At 37.3% G+C, this 13,990-nt stretch overlaps 1 protein-coding gene across 14 annotated transcripts in view; it reads left to right on the top strand.

Moving 5' to 3' along the window:
* HDAC9 (histone deacetylase 9) overlaps positions 1-13,990 on the top strand; it is a 490,905-nt gene that overhangs the window by 267,371 nt on the left and 209,544 nt on the right. For all 14 annotated transcript variants that reach the window (XM_074863233.1, XM_074863213.1, XM_074863224.1 and 11 more), the window contains one exon: positions 11,758-11,886. In XM_074863233.1, the coding sequence (XP_074719334.1) occupies positions 11,758-11,886 (129 nt within the window). The remainder of the gene's footprint in view (positions 1-11,757; positions 11,887-13,990) is intronic.

Here is a 13,990-nt window from a genome sequence, read left to right as displayed (position 1 = left end):
TTTTGATTGTTGTTCTCCATAATTCTATGTCTATCTATCCGGGAAAATATCTGCTTGATGAGTTTACTGTAAAACTAACAAAATGTAGCAAACAACGTGGGTTTGATAGGGTAGTTCTTTTCAAATGAAGTTTTTTGTTTTTGTTTTTTTTTTACCTTCTTGAAATAAATGCAGAAATTCTGGCAAATGGCCATAACATTTGCATTTTCTTCAATCTGTAACATTTCATTTTCTATGTGCAACTGTTGATGCAAACCAGCAAAAGCCAGTAAATTCCAATAAAGGTTAGCTTTCTAACCAAAGCTTCATGCTTTTTAAAAATATTGCTATAGATGGAATTTCTGCATTTTGCCTCATGTTTTGGCTTTTGTTGGAAGAAATTCCTGAGGACATCATTATATCAAGTATAAGCTTTTTTCTTTCCTGAGTTTAGCACAATCATGGCAGAATGGGAATGTCGATCAGTATTTTTATTTATTTTGGTTTTACACCAGTTGAATCTCTTCTCACTGATGGATTTGTAAGCTTACAACTTCCATTTTGCTTAGGGATCTGAAGATCCCTCACAATTGTACTATTTGAGAAGATGTTTGTAGCTCGCTTTCCAAAAATTGGAAGCGTGCTCAATGGAAATATAGCATGGGTTTTTGTAAATAGCAAATAATACAAGGTTCTTGCATGGATCAGGGAGTTATGTAATTTCATACAGGAAAAAAGAGGAGATGAAGGATTATTTAATATTGTGATGAAAGAGAGGAAGAAGGCTGTGTGGCACAGTCATGAAGATCACTTTGTAAAAACCATATTAAGTTAACCTGATTAGGAAGTAGAATCTTGTGTAATGAGAGTGAAAGATTCCTGAATGAGAACTCAGCAGATGTAAATCTTTTTTAAAAAGAAATTAATTAGAATATTTCCTTAACATTATTCTTTCTGCATTTAGTGACTCAGTAATTTACTGGAGCAGTTGAAACTGAGAAGAAAAACATTTCGTGTGTGAAAGTTTTTTTCCCTTTCATGCCACCAAATTCCATTTCTGTTTGCATTTTCTAGGAAAACACTCTCCTGTGAAGTAACAGTATATGAAAAAGCTGGATTTCTTTTGGCCTTCGGTAAAAAAAAAAAAGGCTTAGAGGATCACAAACCCTCAATTACCATGTCTGCCAAAATGAAGAAGTCAAGCTCAGTAGCGAGAAGCATTATTTTTCTCTGAGTTTATGAGTGAGCACAATAAATGGGAGAAGCACTTTGTTTATTGAAGCAGAGAAACAAGGCAAACTTAATATAATTCTCCTCATTTTATCCCATTTTTCAGGGGTGCTAAGCATTCCTGCCTCTCAGAGTCCCTGTTTACCTGGGTTAATGAACAGTCTTGACAAATTTGGACTAGGTGATGTGCCCAAAGGAAATCACTGGTGCTTATCACAGAGAGAGGGGAAAAAAAAAAGTATTCTGATTCCCAGCCCCTTTTTCTTGATTTGTCTTTCCATTAATCACCAGACTTTTTTAGCCTTCCTAAATTCACTATCAATAACTTAAGAGGTCGTAATTAGTAGTAAGAGGTTTTAGAAAGAGAAGAAACTTTCACTTGCAATTGAAGAGTGAATCTAAAGCAAACTGTTGTTAACAGCTTCTTCCAGATTCATGTAATGAACAGGCCAAAACAGAGTTCAGCCGCCAGGAGCCAGCAGCTCTAAGGAAATGTAATACCATTGTAACTACTGTGCTGGGCTGCAGTCATCTCAGGTCCATCAGGGTTCTGCAGCATCCTAAGCTGGGGGTGAGCAGGGATGCCCTGTCACTCTAATTTAGCTCAAGTTAGAGGGGAATTTTTTGACATAGCTTAAAACTAAATAAAAATGAATTTTAGGGTAGGCTTATTGACACTGCCAGAAGGAAAAGAACTTGTGTAGGTATGCTTTGGTATCATGAATGTTGCCAGGCCCTGCACCAGGATTCAACAGGAATCATCACCAGGATGAGTCCCTTAAAGACCATCATAATCTTCCCATCACTGCAAGATCGTTCTTCTAATATATTTTATTTAACGCTTACTTTTTATTGCAGGAAGTGAAGGTGTTACGTGAGTGATTCTTACTCAGTTTAAAAATGATATGGATAAAGGTTTTTCACTGTATTTCTGTTTTAGCAAAAATCACACTACTTTCTGTCTTGACGGTAATTATTCTGTTGTACTAGATACTGAACCTTCTTGATGACTAGACTAATTATACAATCTTGGTTTAAATACTTAGTTCTCCTTTTACTGCCCAATGCATAGCCAAAATTGAATTATGAAGTTCTGCTTCATGTGGTTACATAAAGGTTTTCTTATACAAACTGTGTGTGTTTTCAGAAATGTTTTAAAAATTAGTATTAACAAGCAGCTTGTGTAACATTCTGATAAGTAGGTAATCAGATACTAGACAACTTTTTGACTTTTGAACCTAAAGGAAACAGCTTAAATAAGGATCAGGGAACAGTCCTAAAATCTAAAGCATTTTAAGAGCATAATGCCCATTGAAAATGAAGTGGAATGGTTTTAATGGTCATTTCAATGTCTATTCCCTCTAGATAAATAAGTTACAAAACCTTGCATATAAAATCTGAGACTCTTTGAAGTCAGTAGAAACTGTCCTGTTTGATTTCAGTGGGATTTTTCTTCCACTCTACCTAGGGCAGGGACAGTTGAAAACTTTTAGAAAAGTAAACGAGAACATCTAAAAGATGGCAAAAAGAGAGAAACAGAGAAGTGAAAAGTGGAAATCACATGGTATCAGATCATCCAAAATAGAACACATTGGTTAGTAAAGATTGCACTTCTCCAAACTCCTGCAAAACATAGTTTCACTGAAAAATCTGTTTCAAGCCCACAATTCTAATGAAGGGTTTTAGCTGCCAAATAACATGTTCTGGCTAAAGCCAAGTAAGCATTACAAAGCCATTCATGAACAACGGCATAAGCTTTGTACTTTGCTTTTGATTTTCTCATGGGAAAGTAATATAAATGGAGAGTGATACCTCCCTGTTGGCTTTAACTGTTAGAAATGCAAAGCATGCTGAAATTGTACATAATTCTCTTCCAAAGGAAAGGAAATAGCATTTCAATGGTTTTCCTCAGTGTCTCGTTGAGTTATGGTGGTGCACAATTATTCCTGTTAAATTACTCTACCAGATGGAAGGTTACATTGTATATTTAGCTAATTAAGTTGTAGGGGACTGGAATTATATCCCAGAGCATAAAGAGCCTATCTAAAAGTAAACTTGTTTTAATTCAGTTTTGTTGGGAAGGTGCAGTGTCAACGTCTAATTAAGATTTTAAACAGGTGGGGTTTTTCTCCTTACTTCACTTAACACGGAGAGATCCTTTCACAAAGTCAACCTTGCCTGCAGAAATTAGACAAACATGTTTTGAAAGTCCAAACAACTCTGGGGACAATTTTATCATCATTCATCTTCAGTGAAGCTGAAGTGCCTTCCTACTCTTGAGCTGCATTTGGCTTATAGTTCTTATCTGCTAGGAAAGCAAGATATACTGTGTTTTGGTTGCTTTTGTTTTCTTGGCATCCTGTACTCCGTGTTGCCTTTGGACAGCTCTAAAGAGTATGCTTCAGAAATCTAGACCTGCTCAGCTCTCATCTACTGATGACATCGATGCCCCGTTAAACTGGGGGAGAAGGTGATGGTGTTTCATCATGAATTTCTGAAGACTGATGAAATATTAGATTATACTTTTTGCCTGTCATCGATGAGTTATCACTGCTGGATATTTTGCTAGATTAAACTCTGAGATTTAGTCATCCTATTAACTACCTACTTCTTGTATGGGTCTTGGGGAACAACATAATCATGAACATGATTATTCTATAAAAAATAAATCATGTATATAGGGGTCAAATTGTGACCACACAGAAGACTTGACTTTTGGGGCTAGGGGATTATCCCCTGCACTTTGCCGAAGAAAGTATTTTTTCTTGTGTAAAATTAGTGATTCAATGGATGTTGGAGGAGGATTTAGGCTGAAGAGTGGGATTTGCTATATTTGCAGAAAGTATGGTATTATATTCCCATTGCTTCTTCCTAGCTAGAACCAACGGGTGCATATGGTCAGAAGTGGGGGTGAGAATAACCAGTGGAGACCTAACCAGAAGTACTGCCAGCCATGCGTATCTAAATTTGGTTATTACCATTCAAATGAGGGATGCCCTCTATTAAATGGCCTGTTTCACCTTCTTCTTCCTCCTCTATACCTCCTGAGAACTCAGGTGCGGTTTGGCTTCCATAAGTGCTATAAAAGTGGAAAAAAAGTTACAGAATTTGAAGATGTGCAGGGAAGATGAGAATTAATTTTAAAATACCCTTGTTCTTTTATTTTGTATTTCAAGACAGTATAGTATTATTTGGTTTTTGATCCCCTGTTTATTATTGGAAAATAGCATTATTTTACATGGAAGAAGATTTAAGATAGACCTGACATAGCAATAATATGCCATGGTTTCAGCAGACTTGACATGTAATTAATTCAAGAGGCCCAGTGAAACCATGGCCTCATTGAAACTGCTGTATAGCCCAGTGGTGAAAATGCAAGGAGATGGTGTTTCTGTGCTAAGGAATAGAAATGATTAAGAATTCTACCAAGAGACCTGTTCTTTTGTCTCACAGGTTACATGCAGAACAAATATCAACAGGAAATACATCACACTCGTCAGTTTTTCCTGAAAAATATAAAGATCTCTAATTCTGGCTAATTGCAAGCAGTACACTAAGTAATTCCTACATCTAACTCAAGAAATCATTCCTAGAAAGATAACACTTGTTTGCATGGATAATAAACCAGAAATTTTATGTTTCATACAGACTGAAATGAATAACAAGGAAAAGTTAGATATTTAAAACAGCTTCAGGGAATATTTCATTTCTGAACTTTCTTTAGGAAATCAATAAAAATTTGCTAATCTTGTTAAATTGGCTTCCTTAGCCTGAAGAGAGCTGAAGGGCTGCAAGATCCCCTCTAATCTAATTAGCTCTTTTACCATGTGTTTCACTAAACCTGTTTTTTTATTTAGGGAATGGATATTTACCTTAGTCTGAATAAATAAAGCATTCTACCTTTTACAAAAGTAAAACAAAGCAAAGGACTAAAGGGTTTCACATATGACCAGCACTCCCCTTAAAGCAAATGGTTGTACAGGAAACGATTTTGGTATATGCTGAAAACATATTAGGTGATGCAAGCCAGAAAAACAAAGTTTCTCCATCCTGTACTGCTGTATGTGGTGCTCCCGCCTTGTTGGGACCACCCAGCGGTCAGATCTATGTAGTTCTTGGAAGAGCTTTAGAGGGTATCTGTAAATAGCTTTCAGTCTCATGAATCTAATTTAAAACCCTTCCAGAAACGGCACTTTAAATCACCAAAATTTAGAAATCGTTGAACCCACAGATTTGTACTACATGCTGGTATCTCCCAGTCTGTCAGCCAGTGGGGAGGATATCCACATGTTCATTTTCTGATATTGTCTTGTGGCCACATCTTGGGATGTGGCCTTCTATGGCAAATGTCAGTCAGTCATGTATGAAAACAAAAAGTCACTGCTCATCTTTCCTATGCCTAATATATTCAGCTATGTGGAGGTGGCTGAAAGAGTCTGTGGCTGCCTACAGGAAGCCAGAGCAGAAGTCAGAAACTCCATGCAGAGCAGAGACTATTTACATGTCTGCCAGAACCATGTGTGGCAGAGGAAAGGCTGTGAGACCATCAGGTCTCTCAGGGACAAACTCATTCGCAGCTCTCCACAAAGCAACTGAGGAAGTGGGAAGCAGTTTTGATCCCTGACCTGAGTTCTCTGTCTCTCTAGCTTTCTGCCTAGCTTTGGTTGCATTCACAGTTTTGGTGACGAAGCCCAGATTATCTTATTTATCCTTTCTGATAGCACATAAGGTTATCTTGTGCCTTTCATTCTCCCTACATCATTGTGGGGGAAACTGGGAAGTTTCTCCCTAGCCCATTACCCTCAGACTAGCTTCTTAGGAGCCTTACATATGCCTCTTCTGGCTATTTTTGTTGATGTAGTAGTAAGGGGGGATTTGACTTCCTCCTTGATCTCCAGGTCCTGGCATGGGCATAGCCAGGCAGGTTTACATTACTTATGCATCTTACTGATGTTACTTTATATATGTATTACGTACTTATGCGTATAGTAGGCTTATCTTACTTATGTATATTACCACAGTGACTGGGAGCCCACAACATGGACCAGGAACCTGTTGTGCTATGCAATGGACCCAGCAAAATGAGGATCTCTTCACAGTATGTTTTATCCCATTCTGCCCTTCCTCCTTCAAGTGAAATCACGACAGAGATCTCAAAGTTACTTCATTATCCACATTCAGTATCTTCTTGAAAATTCTCAATTGCCACAGTGCTAGAAAGAAACTTGACAAAGGATAAGCCACTGGTATGCTGGCAATACCACCATCGTGCTAACCAGTACCATCTCATTATTTTCTCTTGTACCTCTGACAGTCTATAGCCATACATCATCCTTTTGTCCTATAACTTAAGACTTTAAGCTGCCTCAGTCATGGACTCTCATGGTTGTGTGTTGTGAAGCACGTAATGCTTATCTGTGCATGGGTCTCTAGTACAATAGTATAAAAAATAACAACCTATGTATGTGGTGTGAAAAAAGAAAGATTCCTTGACTATATATTCCTTTATTGATATTTATTAGACATAAGGCAGGAAAAAACAATTAATAACTCCTGCATGGAGTACAGCATATTCAAATTAGTACAATATATGACCCTTCACAGCTGAAAAGAAATGAAAGTTAAAAAAATAGACGATACCCGTGAACATTTACTTCAGGATCATGAAGTCTGTGTTTCTTAATTGTTTCTGTTGATTTAGTTACATTAGAGAAGTCCAAGTTATCGTTTCAAAATGATCTTAGTGATAACTAAGCTGGTGGATGGGCAATAGGGAGCAATTTTATCTTTATCAAGTAAGATGTGAATTTTGCTGCTATCACTCGTGCTGTTGTTGGAATCTTTGTAGCCAAATTTAGCATCATTTACCTCAGCTGCCCTACAGCTTTTCTAAACCAGCCTGCCAGCGAGGAAAAGGAAATGCTTTCACTTTAGAGCCTTTCGAAGCCTGGACAAAAGCTCACTTTCTGTTCTTCAGGTTTCCTATATATGGCTTTAGTCTCGAGATGAGGACCTGCTCGCTCTGCACCCTCTCCCATCCCCCATTTCCTGCCTGGGTTCATTAAATGCTGATTTGAAGTTGGCACACGCTCTTCTGATACAAAAGTAGTACTGTGTTCCAGGAACCATCAGAAAGTAGTACATTATTATCTTTTACATTCCCTTCATATATATGTCCTCTCCCCATGTGTAGAAAGGATTTTTATCCCTTCTTCTTAAATATCTCTGTGTGTTTAATAAAAAGAAACAGTGAAGCAAAGCCCTGTCAAAAAAACCTCAGCTCATTTGGGAGCAATCTGGCTCCAGGCTATATTCTTTAATGCTAGTATCTGCAAATTGCTAATATTAAGCAAAGTGGAGTATAGGACATAATGACTTCACCAAATCATTTTCCTATCTCTCATGCTTGTGTTTCAGTATCAAGTTTCTCAGGAGAAAATGATTTTCTTTCACCTGAGCAGTGATGGTTGTTGTGATGAAATTAATGCCTACCTACATAGAAGCCTGTATATTTTCCACTTTTAACAGTACAGTTACTTATTTCTTTCCTGCTGTATGAAGCCACCGTAAAAGATGAGAAAAATAATTGAGACGCTGTCTTTCTTCTTCACCTAGAGCCAAAGTTCTCAGTTCTCTGTAGAGATAATTACAAGTCATGCCAAGGAGTTAGGTAACCAATCCTTGGGTTGCCTGTGACATCTTCTGTTGTTTAAACTAGTACCTTCTGTATCTTTCATACCTGGTTCCCACTTACAGTCATTTAAAGAGTAATACCAGTTCATTATTACCAGCACTAAAAAGAGAATAAGACAGGTAATAGCAATAAGACTAAACAAGCCATACTACTGCAACATCTCATTATTCCAAATTATGCTGCAGTTACAGAAACAAAGTCATTTTCAGGCTAGTCTTTCCTGAAATCCACTCAAGTGAATTGCTGAAATGGGTATCAGCTGATTCCCATCAAGATCAATGACATGGGCTTTGATGGCTTTCAGAGAAAATAGCTGTGTCTTTTTGTTTTCTTTGCAACAAAATACTCTCAAATAATATACTTTCCCTTTCTACAAGTAGGAACTGATTATTACTTGTTCCAAAGTGCTAAATGTAGTAGAAGTGCAAAGATTTGCAGAGCAAAGAGGCTAGGCTAATAGTGACCAATTAGACCAATATCAGTTGTATACTGGTTCTTAGCAGGATTTTAGATGAAGAGCTCACCGTACCAGCCTGATGCCATGAAAACATGTGGTCCTGTTTTTATCTGCCACACTCCTGGCCATGTGCTCTTGTTTTTCTCTTGTCTCTGGCATTCTGGCTCCTCGGTAAGATGATTCAGCCCACTATAGTTGCAGGCATCTAACCCAACAAACCCCACCTCATTCAGCACCTGTAGCACTTTAGAGAGGCCCTGTTTCCTCAGGAAAGTGAGATACAGGGCGTATCCTATATGCGGTAAAATTAATCTAGTTTTTAGTCCTGGACCACAGTGGGATGCTTGGTCTACAGAAAGTTAGCCATGTGCATTAATTATCTTGCTGAGTCAGTGTCTTGGTTTATGGTTGAATCACCGCATAAAGTAATAGACTGTGAAGGTCTTTTCAATGATTTTGTGGCATTAACGGAGCAAAAAAAGGTTCACTCTTAGGGGCTTGTATCTGCATGGGGAAGCTGTTCTGCAACAAGTTGGTGAGTAAAGCTTTAGCCTCAGACGTTATTTGGCACTGGCTCCTCATGTGACACTTCCACAGAGAGAATGCCTTTGGGTGATGAACATAGTCAGCCTTGGCAGTGGATTAATTAAGCTCAGCAAAGGTGTTAATAATGTGCAGCAGAAATACTTACAGGGGTGACTAATGAAAAACCATTCTTTTGAGCATTATCCCTCTATAGACCACTTCTAAGAACCACTAGTTAAAGTATTGAACCAAATGCTCATTTGAAACATAAGGCAGATTTGTTATAATAATTCTTCACCATTTTCCACTAAGGCTTTCTAAGTGCCTTGCAAATACTAGGGGAACAATTTAATTTAAAAAAAAAAAAAAATTTGAAAAATTTATGTTCTCTTTTTGCTCACTTGTTTGCATTTCAAAGTTTAAAGGATTAAAATAATTTCTAAATGATCTCGCATTGGGGCAGTCTGTGTGTGTATATATGTATATACATTTGTAGTTCTAATTCACAGCTCTATCCTTGAAGCTTAAATTACTTAATTTTGCCTTTTTAACTATCAGAAGAGAGTAGACAATTATAGATGTGTTATTACTGCCTTCATGTAGGAGTGTATTGAAGCACATAGGATTGCAGTTGTGATCCGTACCTGTTGCAGTCAACAATAATTCTGCTTCAGCTTTGTTGGGGCAGGATGGTACAGTGACCTCTACAGTCACACACCAAGTCAATTCCTCAGCCACAGACAGGTATCAAGAAAACACTTCCCATTTCTGCATTCTGTCCATTGGAGCAAATTGGTTAGATTTATATGTTTAGTGCACTGAAACCTGAATTCTTGTTGCCAGCCATCGAGTCCTAGCTAGTACTGTGTTAGGAGCTGGCAGTGTCTCATGGGAGACATTCAAGAAAGCCAGTATCTGAAGCAAACACTCTTCAAACCTTGGCTTTGTTTTTTATTGCGAGGTTTATTTTATAATTTAAAAAACACTCTTCTCCATGCCTTTTCATTTGAAATTGATTATGTCTGTTTAAAAATGATTTTCGTCTTTCATGCAAGGGCTATCTTCTCAGACAGCTCATAAATTTAAACACTGACATCAAAGTCTGCTTTCTCTGCTTATATGATTGATTCAGATGCAGAATATGATGGGAATGTGGTAAAAATAGAAAGGCAATCGCTGTGACTGAGCATGAAACATTCATACAGAAGTGGAGCATTTCTCCAGTGAGTGTTGCAGAGGATTTGTATCACATTAGTCTGTCACAAGTATGGAAATATTCTCCTAAATTTTAAGAGTACAGAATAGTATAAATGGAAATAACCATAAGTGCCGAAGGAGTAAGCACCTTTTCTTCCAAATGTCATCATACCTGGTGAGATCTGTGGTGAAAGCACATAGTGTAGTCTTAGCCCATTGTTATATTTTATCTTTTAAGTTTTATAGCAAATGGTATCTTAGACAGCAAATAAGTCATCTGTATTCCATCTCTAGAACCATTGGTCTTGACAATGGTGATAAAAAATAAATTTCTTGTTAACATTTTTATTATTAAAGATTTCCAGTGTTGTGCTAGCCTATGTATCTTGGTCTGAAATGTACTCAAGGCACAGGCCACTTAGAAGGGAGCGCTTGCCACGAGCAATGTGGTAGGTGACAAAGGCTGGTGCACGACTGCAGGTACTGCGGGTTACAGCAGCACTCCAGCGGAGGTGCAGCCCCTTTGCTCTCACATGAGCATTTCTAACAACCCCATCTCTGAGGTAACAAGTGGGACAGCAGGAAAAAGATGAGCAATATTACAAGTGTAGGACTGAGTTCCTGCCCTGAAGTGACAAATGGTATAATGCTGAACTGAATGAAGATTTAATTTATTTTGTTTTTCTGCTAACTCTTAGTCCTTCTTTGGGGCTGGGCTTATATTTGTGCATAGGAGAGAGAACTGATCCCAGTTTTCAGCTCTCTCTATTTTGAGATACTGCTTAGCCAAACCTTAGTTCCGGAAAGGGAAATAGAAACAAATTTTATTCCACAATTGTCTTTCACTAGCTCTTAGCAGTCTGTTTGATAGAGGGTTTACTTAGAAGCACAGATAAATGAGTACATGAAACATTTTAGCATGCTAAAAATACCACAAAATAAAAAACACAGCAGAGCTTCATCTCTGGCCTTCATATGAAAAGGCCATGTCCATTTAGGAAAGAAAGGTGGAACTTGCCCAAGGTGCATTAAATATAATCCTAAGTTTTCTGGGAATCAATCCTACTTCTTCATTTTCAGAGCATATATTTTTCTGTGTAAATGTTCTTAGGAGACTGTCATAAATCTAGTTGTTTGGTATGTTACTCAGAAAACACTGAAGTTCTGGGCCTAAAATTGCTGACCAAGAAATGTTCTGCCAGCAAGGCTTGTCATAATTTATATTTCTAAGAGAAATCAAAAGGCACCAGTGGAGTTCTCTCTCTATTTCTGTCATCAGACCATAATCCAATTATAAGGTTCCTATTTCTAAGCTGTATTTCCATTCAAGTTTTCACCTACAAGAGAGATAAAAATGATGTGGAATAAAAGTTTCATTCATCTCTAATTAATACTTATATATTAACAATAATTAATGGGTAACTTCAGGGTTGAAATGAGATGAGAAAAATACTGGGACCCGAAGCTTTTCAGCTCTCTTCCTGTCTTTCCTAACCTCCAACCTAAAATGGAGTTGTATGAGAAGCAGCAGGATGGCTGGGGAGGATGGGCTGTAAAATCTCTGCCTCCAAGCCCTGCTTGGATCAGGTGAGGTCATACAGGAAATGTCAGTGGTGTCTGACACAAAGCAGTAAATTTGATTTGTAATAATTTATTTTCTTCTCTTCATTTCCAGCTTCAGAGCCCAATTTGAAGGTACGTTCAAGGTTAAAACAAAAGGTGACAGAAAGGAGAAGCAGTCCTTTACTCAGGAGGAAGGATGGAACCGTCAGTTCATTCAAGAAGAGACTCTTTGAGGTGACAGGTAATTAAGAAAGGAGAAATTCTGTATCACTGTGCCTGCTCACAGAATAGTGGTGATATTTTGCAATTGAAACTGTTTGCTACACAAAAGGATGTGTCTTTTTTTTTCTGCTGCTGAAAAGAAAACTGTATTAAATAAATGGTTGTGTTTAAATAGCTTGTAATCTACAGCTTTCTACCACTTACCAAAAAGTAATTGTGAATTTGAAAGCCATACTTTCAAACCAGCTTGGAAACCAGTACTTTACAACAGCAAGTACAAGAACAAAGAAATGGTAGCCCTCCTGGTGGCAAGGGACATCAAAGGTGAAAGCAAGAATAGTCTCTTCCCTTAATCTGTGTTTTCTGTACATGAACAATGTTTTGGGTCTTGCATCTCCCACAGAAAAATGCAAATGCTAATAGCAGGTGCAAAAACACCTATGTGGTATTACTTAGGTTAATCAAGGACATTTTGGAATCCTGTGTTTGGCCCTATCCCTCTGGTTTCTCTTGTTTGAAAATGTTGACTAGTTGTTTTTGATGTAAGGGCTCACTAAGCTGTTTTTTGAGAAGAAAAAGTTTAAACATTTAAATATTCAGTGGCACATTGTTGGTCATAGTAGATAGTAAGTATTCTTAGCAATTGAAAGGGAACTTTTAGCATGTAAAAATACAGAATTAGGCATATGAGGGAGATTAAAAGGGGAAAAAACCAAAGTAAAAAATTGGCATCAAGTACTATTTATTTTAAATAATTTTCCTGACCCTGAACTTAAAAAGTGACAGAGTAGATGAACCATGAATGCTGAGACTTTCTTTCACGTGTTTGGTATTGCAGAGTGGTAAATTTTGTCACGTATATTATTTTGCAGAATTGCACCCAAGTTCCCAAACAGCCTAAAGTCCTCTCATTTTCAGTCCTTACGATTAGTATGCTGCCAAGGCCTTATCTGTTGATTTGAAAGAAGAGAGCATTTGCAGCGTTTGGCCTGCTTCAGACATTTCTTGCTTTGACTTTGCATCGATACTTGGTAGCTTCATGGCTTATTCAAATGATGTTACAATCAGGCCATATGTTTATGCAACCAACTGTTACTAGTCTGTCAAACATGTATCTGAATTCACTTGGTATATCAGAATTACATCACGCTAAGATGGAAATATAACACAACATGAAGAAATTCACGTCAGTGGCCCCATACATGCAATTCTCATGACAACTTTTCACATTATGCCATGTGTAAAACTGGCATATGGATGAGAATCTAATTGTGAAAGTAACTAAATAAGGTCTTTTCCCTATAAATTTTTTCCAGATTAGAATGTTTTACAGCTAATTTATTATTTCTATTTGCTGAAGCTCTTACGAGATTCTTGATCTCTACCCAAAGTTCTAGCTGATTTCTTTATATTTTGTCCACTCATAAGTAAGGTATAAAGTGAAATACTTATCCCAGGAGCTTTTTCGGCAGCCATTGAGAGAGCTGAAACCTGAAAATAAATGTGTTCTCTTCCTAGCTCTGACAATAATTCGGAGCCTTACAGATTGCCATTATAATTATTAATATCAGCTACATGCCATAATCAAAACTTCCGTGATCAAACATTTCTGGCTGAAGCCTTTTTCTCCTTTTTTTTTTTAAATTCTTTTAACTGAAAATAGCCCTTTATTTAAATGCCTTTTTATACAAAAAGTGCTATTGCAATTTTTTAAAAACTGAGGAAAAGAATAAGTTTGTGTTTCTGCTCTTCCATGAAAACTAGGGAGACTATGATGCAGGAACTTTATCCGACCAGTTAGTATAACTGGGTGTGGATTCACTCCAGTAAATTGAAGTCAGTTCTAGTAGGAAAGAGTAAGAGGTCCAAGAAACAGCTAGGAAATCTCCCAGTAATTTCAGTCAAAGTGAGGATATATTTTTGCATATGAACTGAGACAGAAAGAGTGAAGAAGCAAAGTGGCTATAGAATATTTACTGCCACATATTAATTATTTTAACTTCTTGAGTACTTTAATTTGAAAGCTATCCCATGACATAGGCTTACCCCTACTCATGATGCACTCTTCCATCTTTAACCTTGTTAACTGTTTCCATTACATAAATTTAATTTATATCAATGTA

Source organism: Strix uralensis, chromosome 1, assembly GCF_047716275.1.
Source record: "Strix uralensis isolate ZFMK-TIS-50842 chromosome 1, bStrUra1, whole genome shotgun sequence".
Lineage (NCBI taxonomy): Eukaryota > Metazoa > Chordata > Aves > Strigiformes > Strigidae > Strix > Strix uralensis.
The sequence above is the reverse complement of the archived record's forward strand: the minus strand, read 5'-3'. Positions and strand labels throughout refer to the sequence as shown.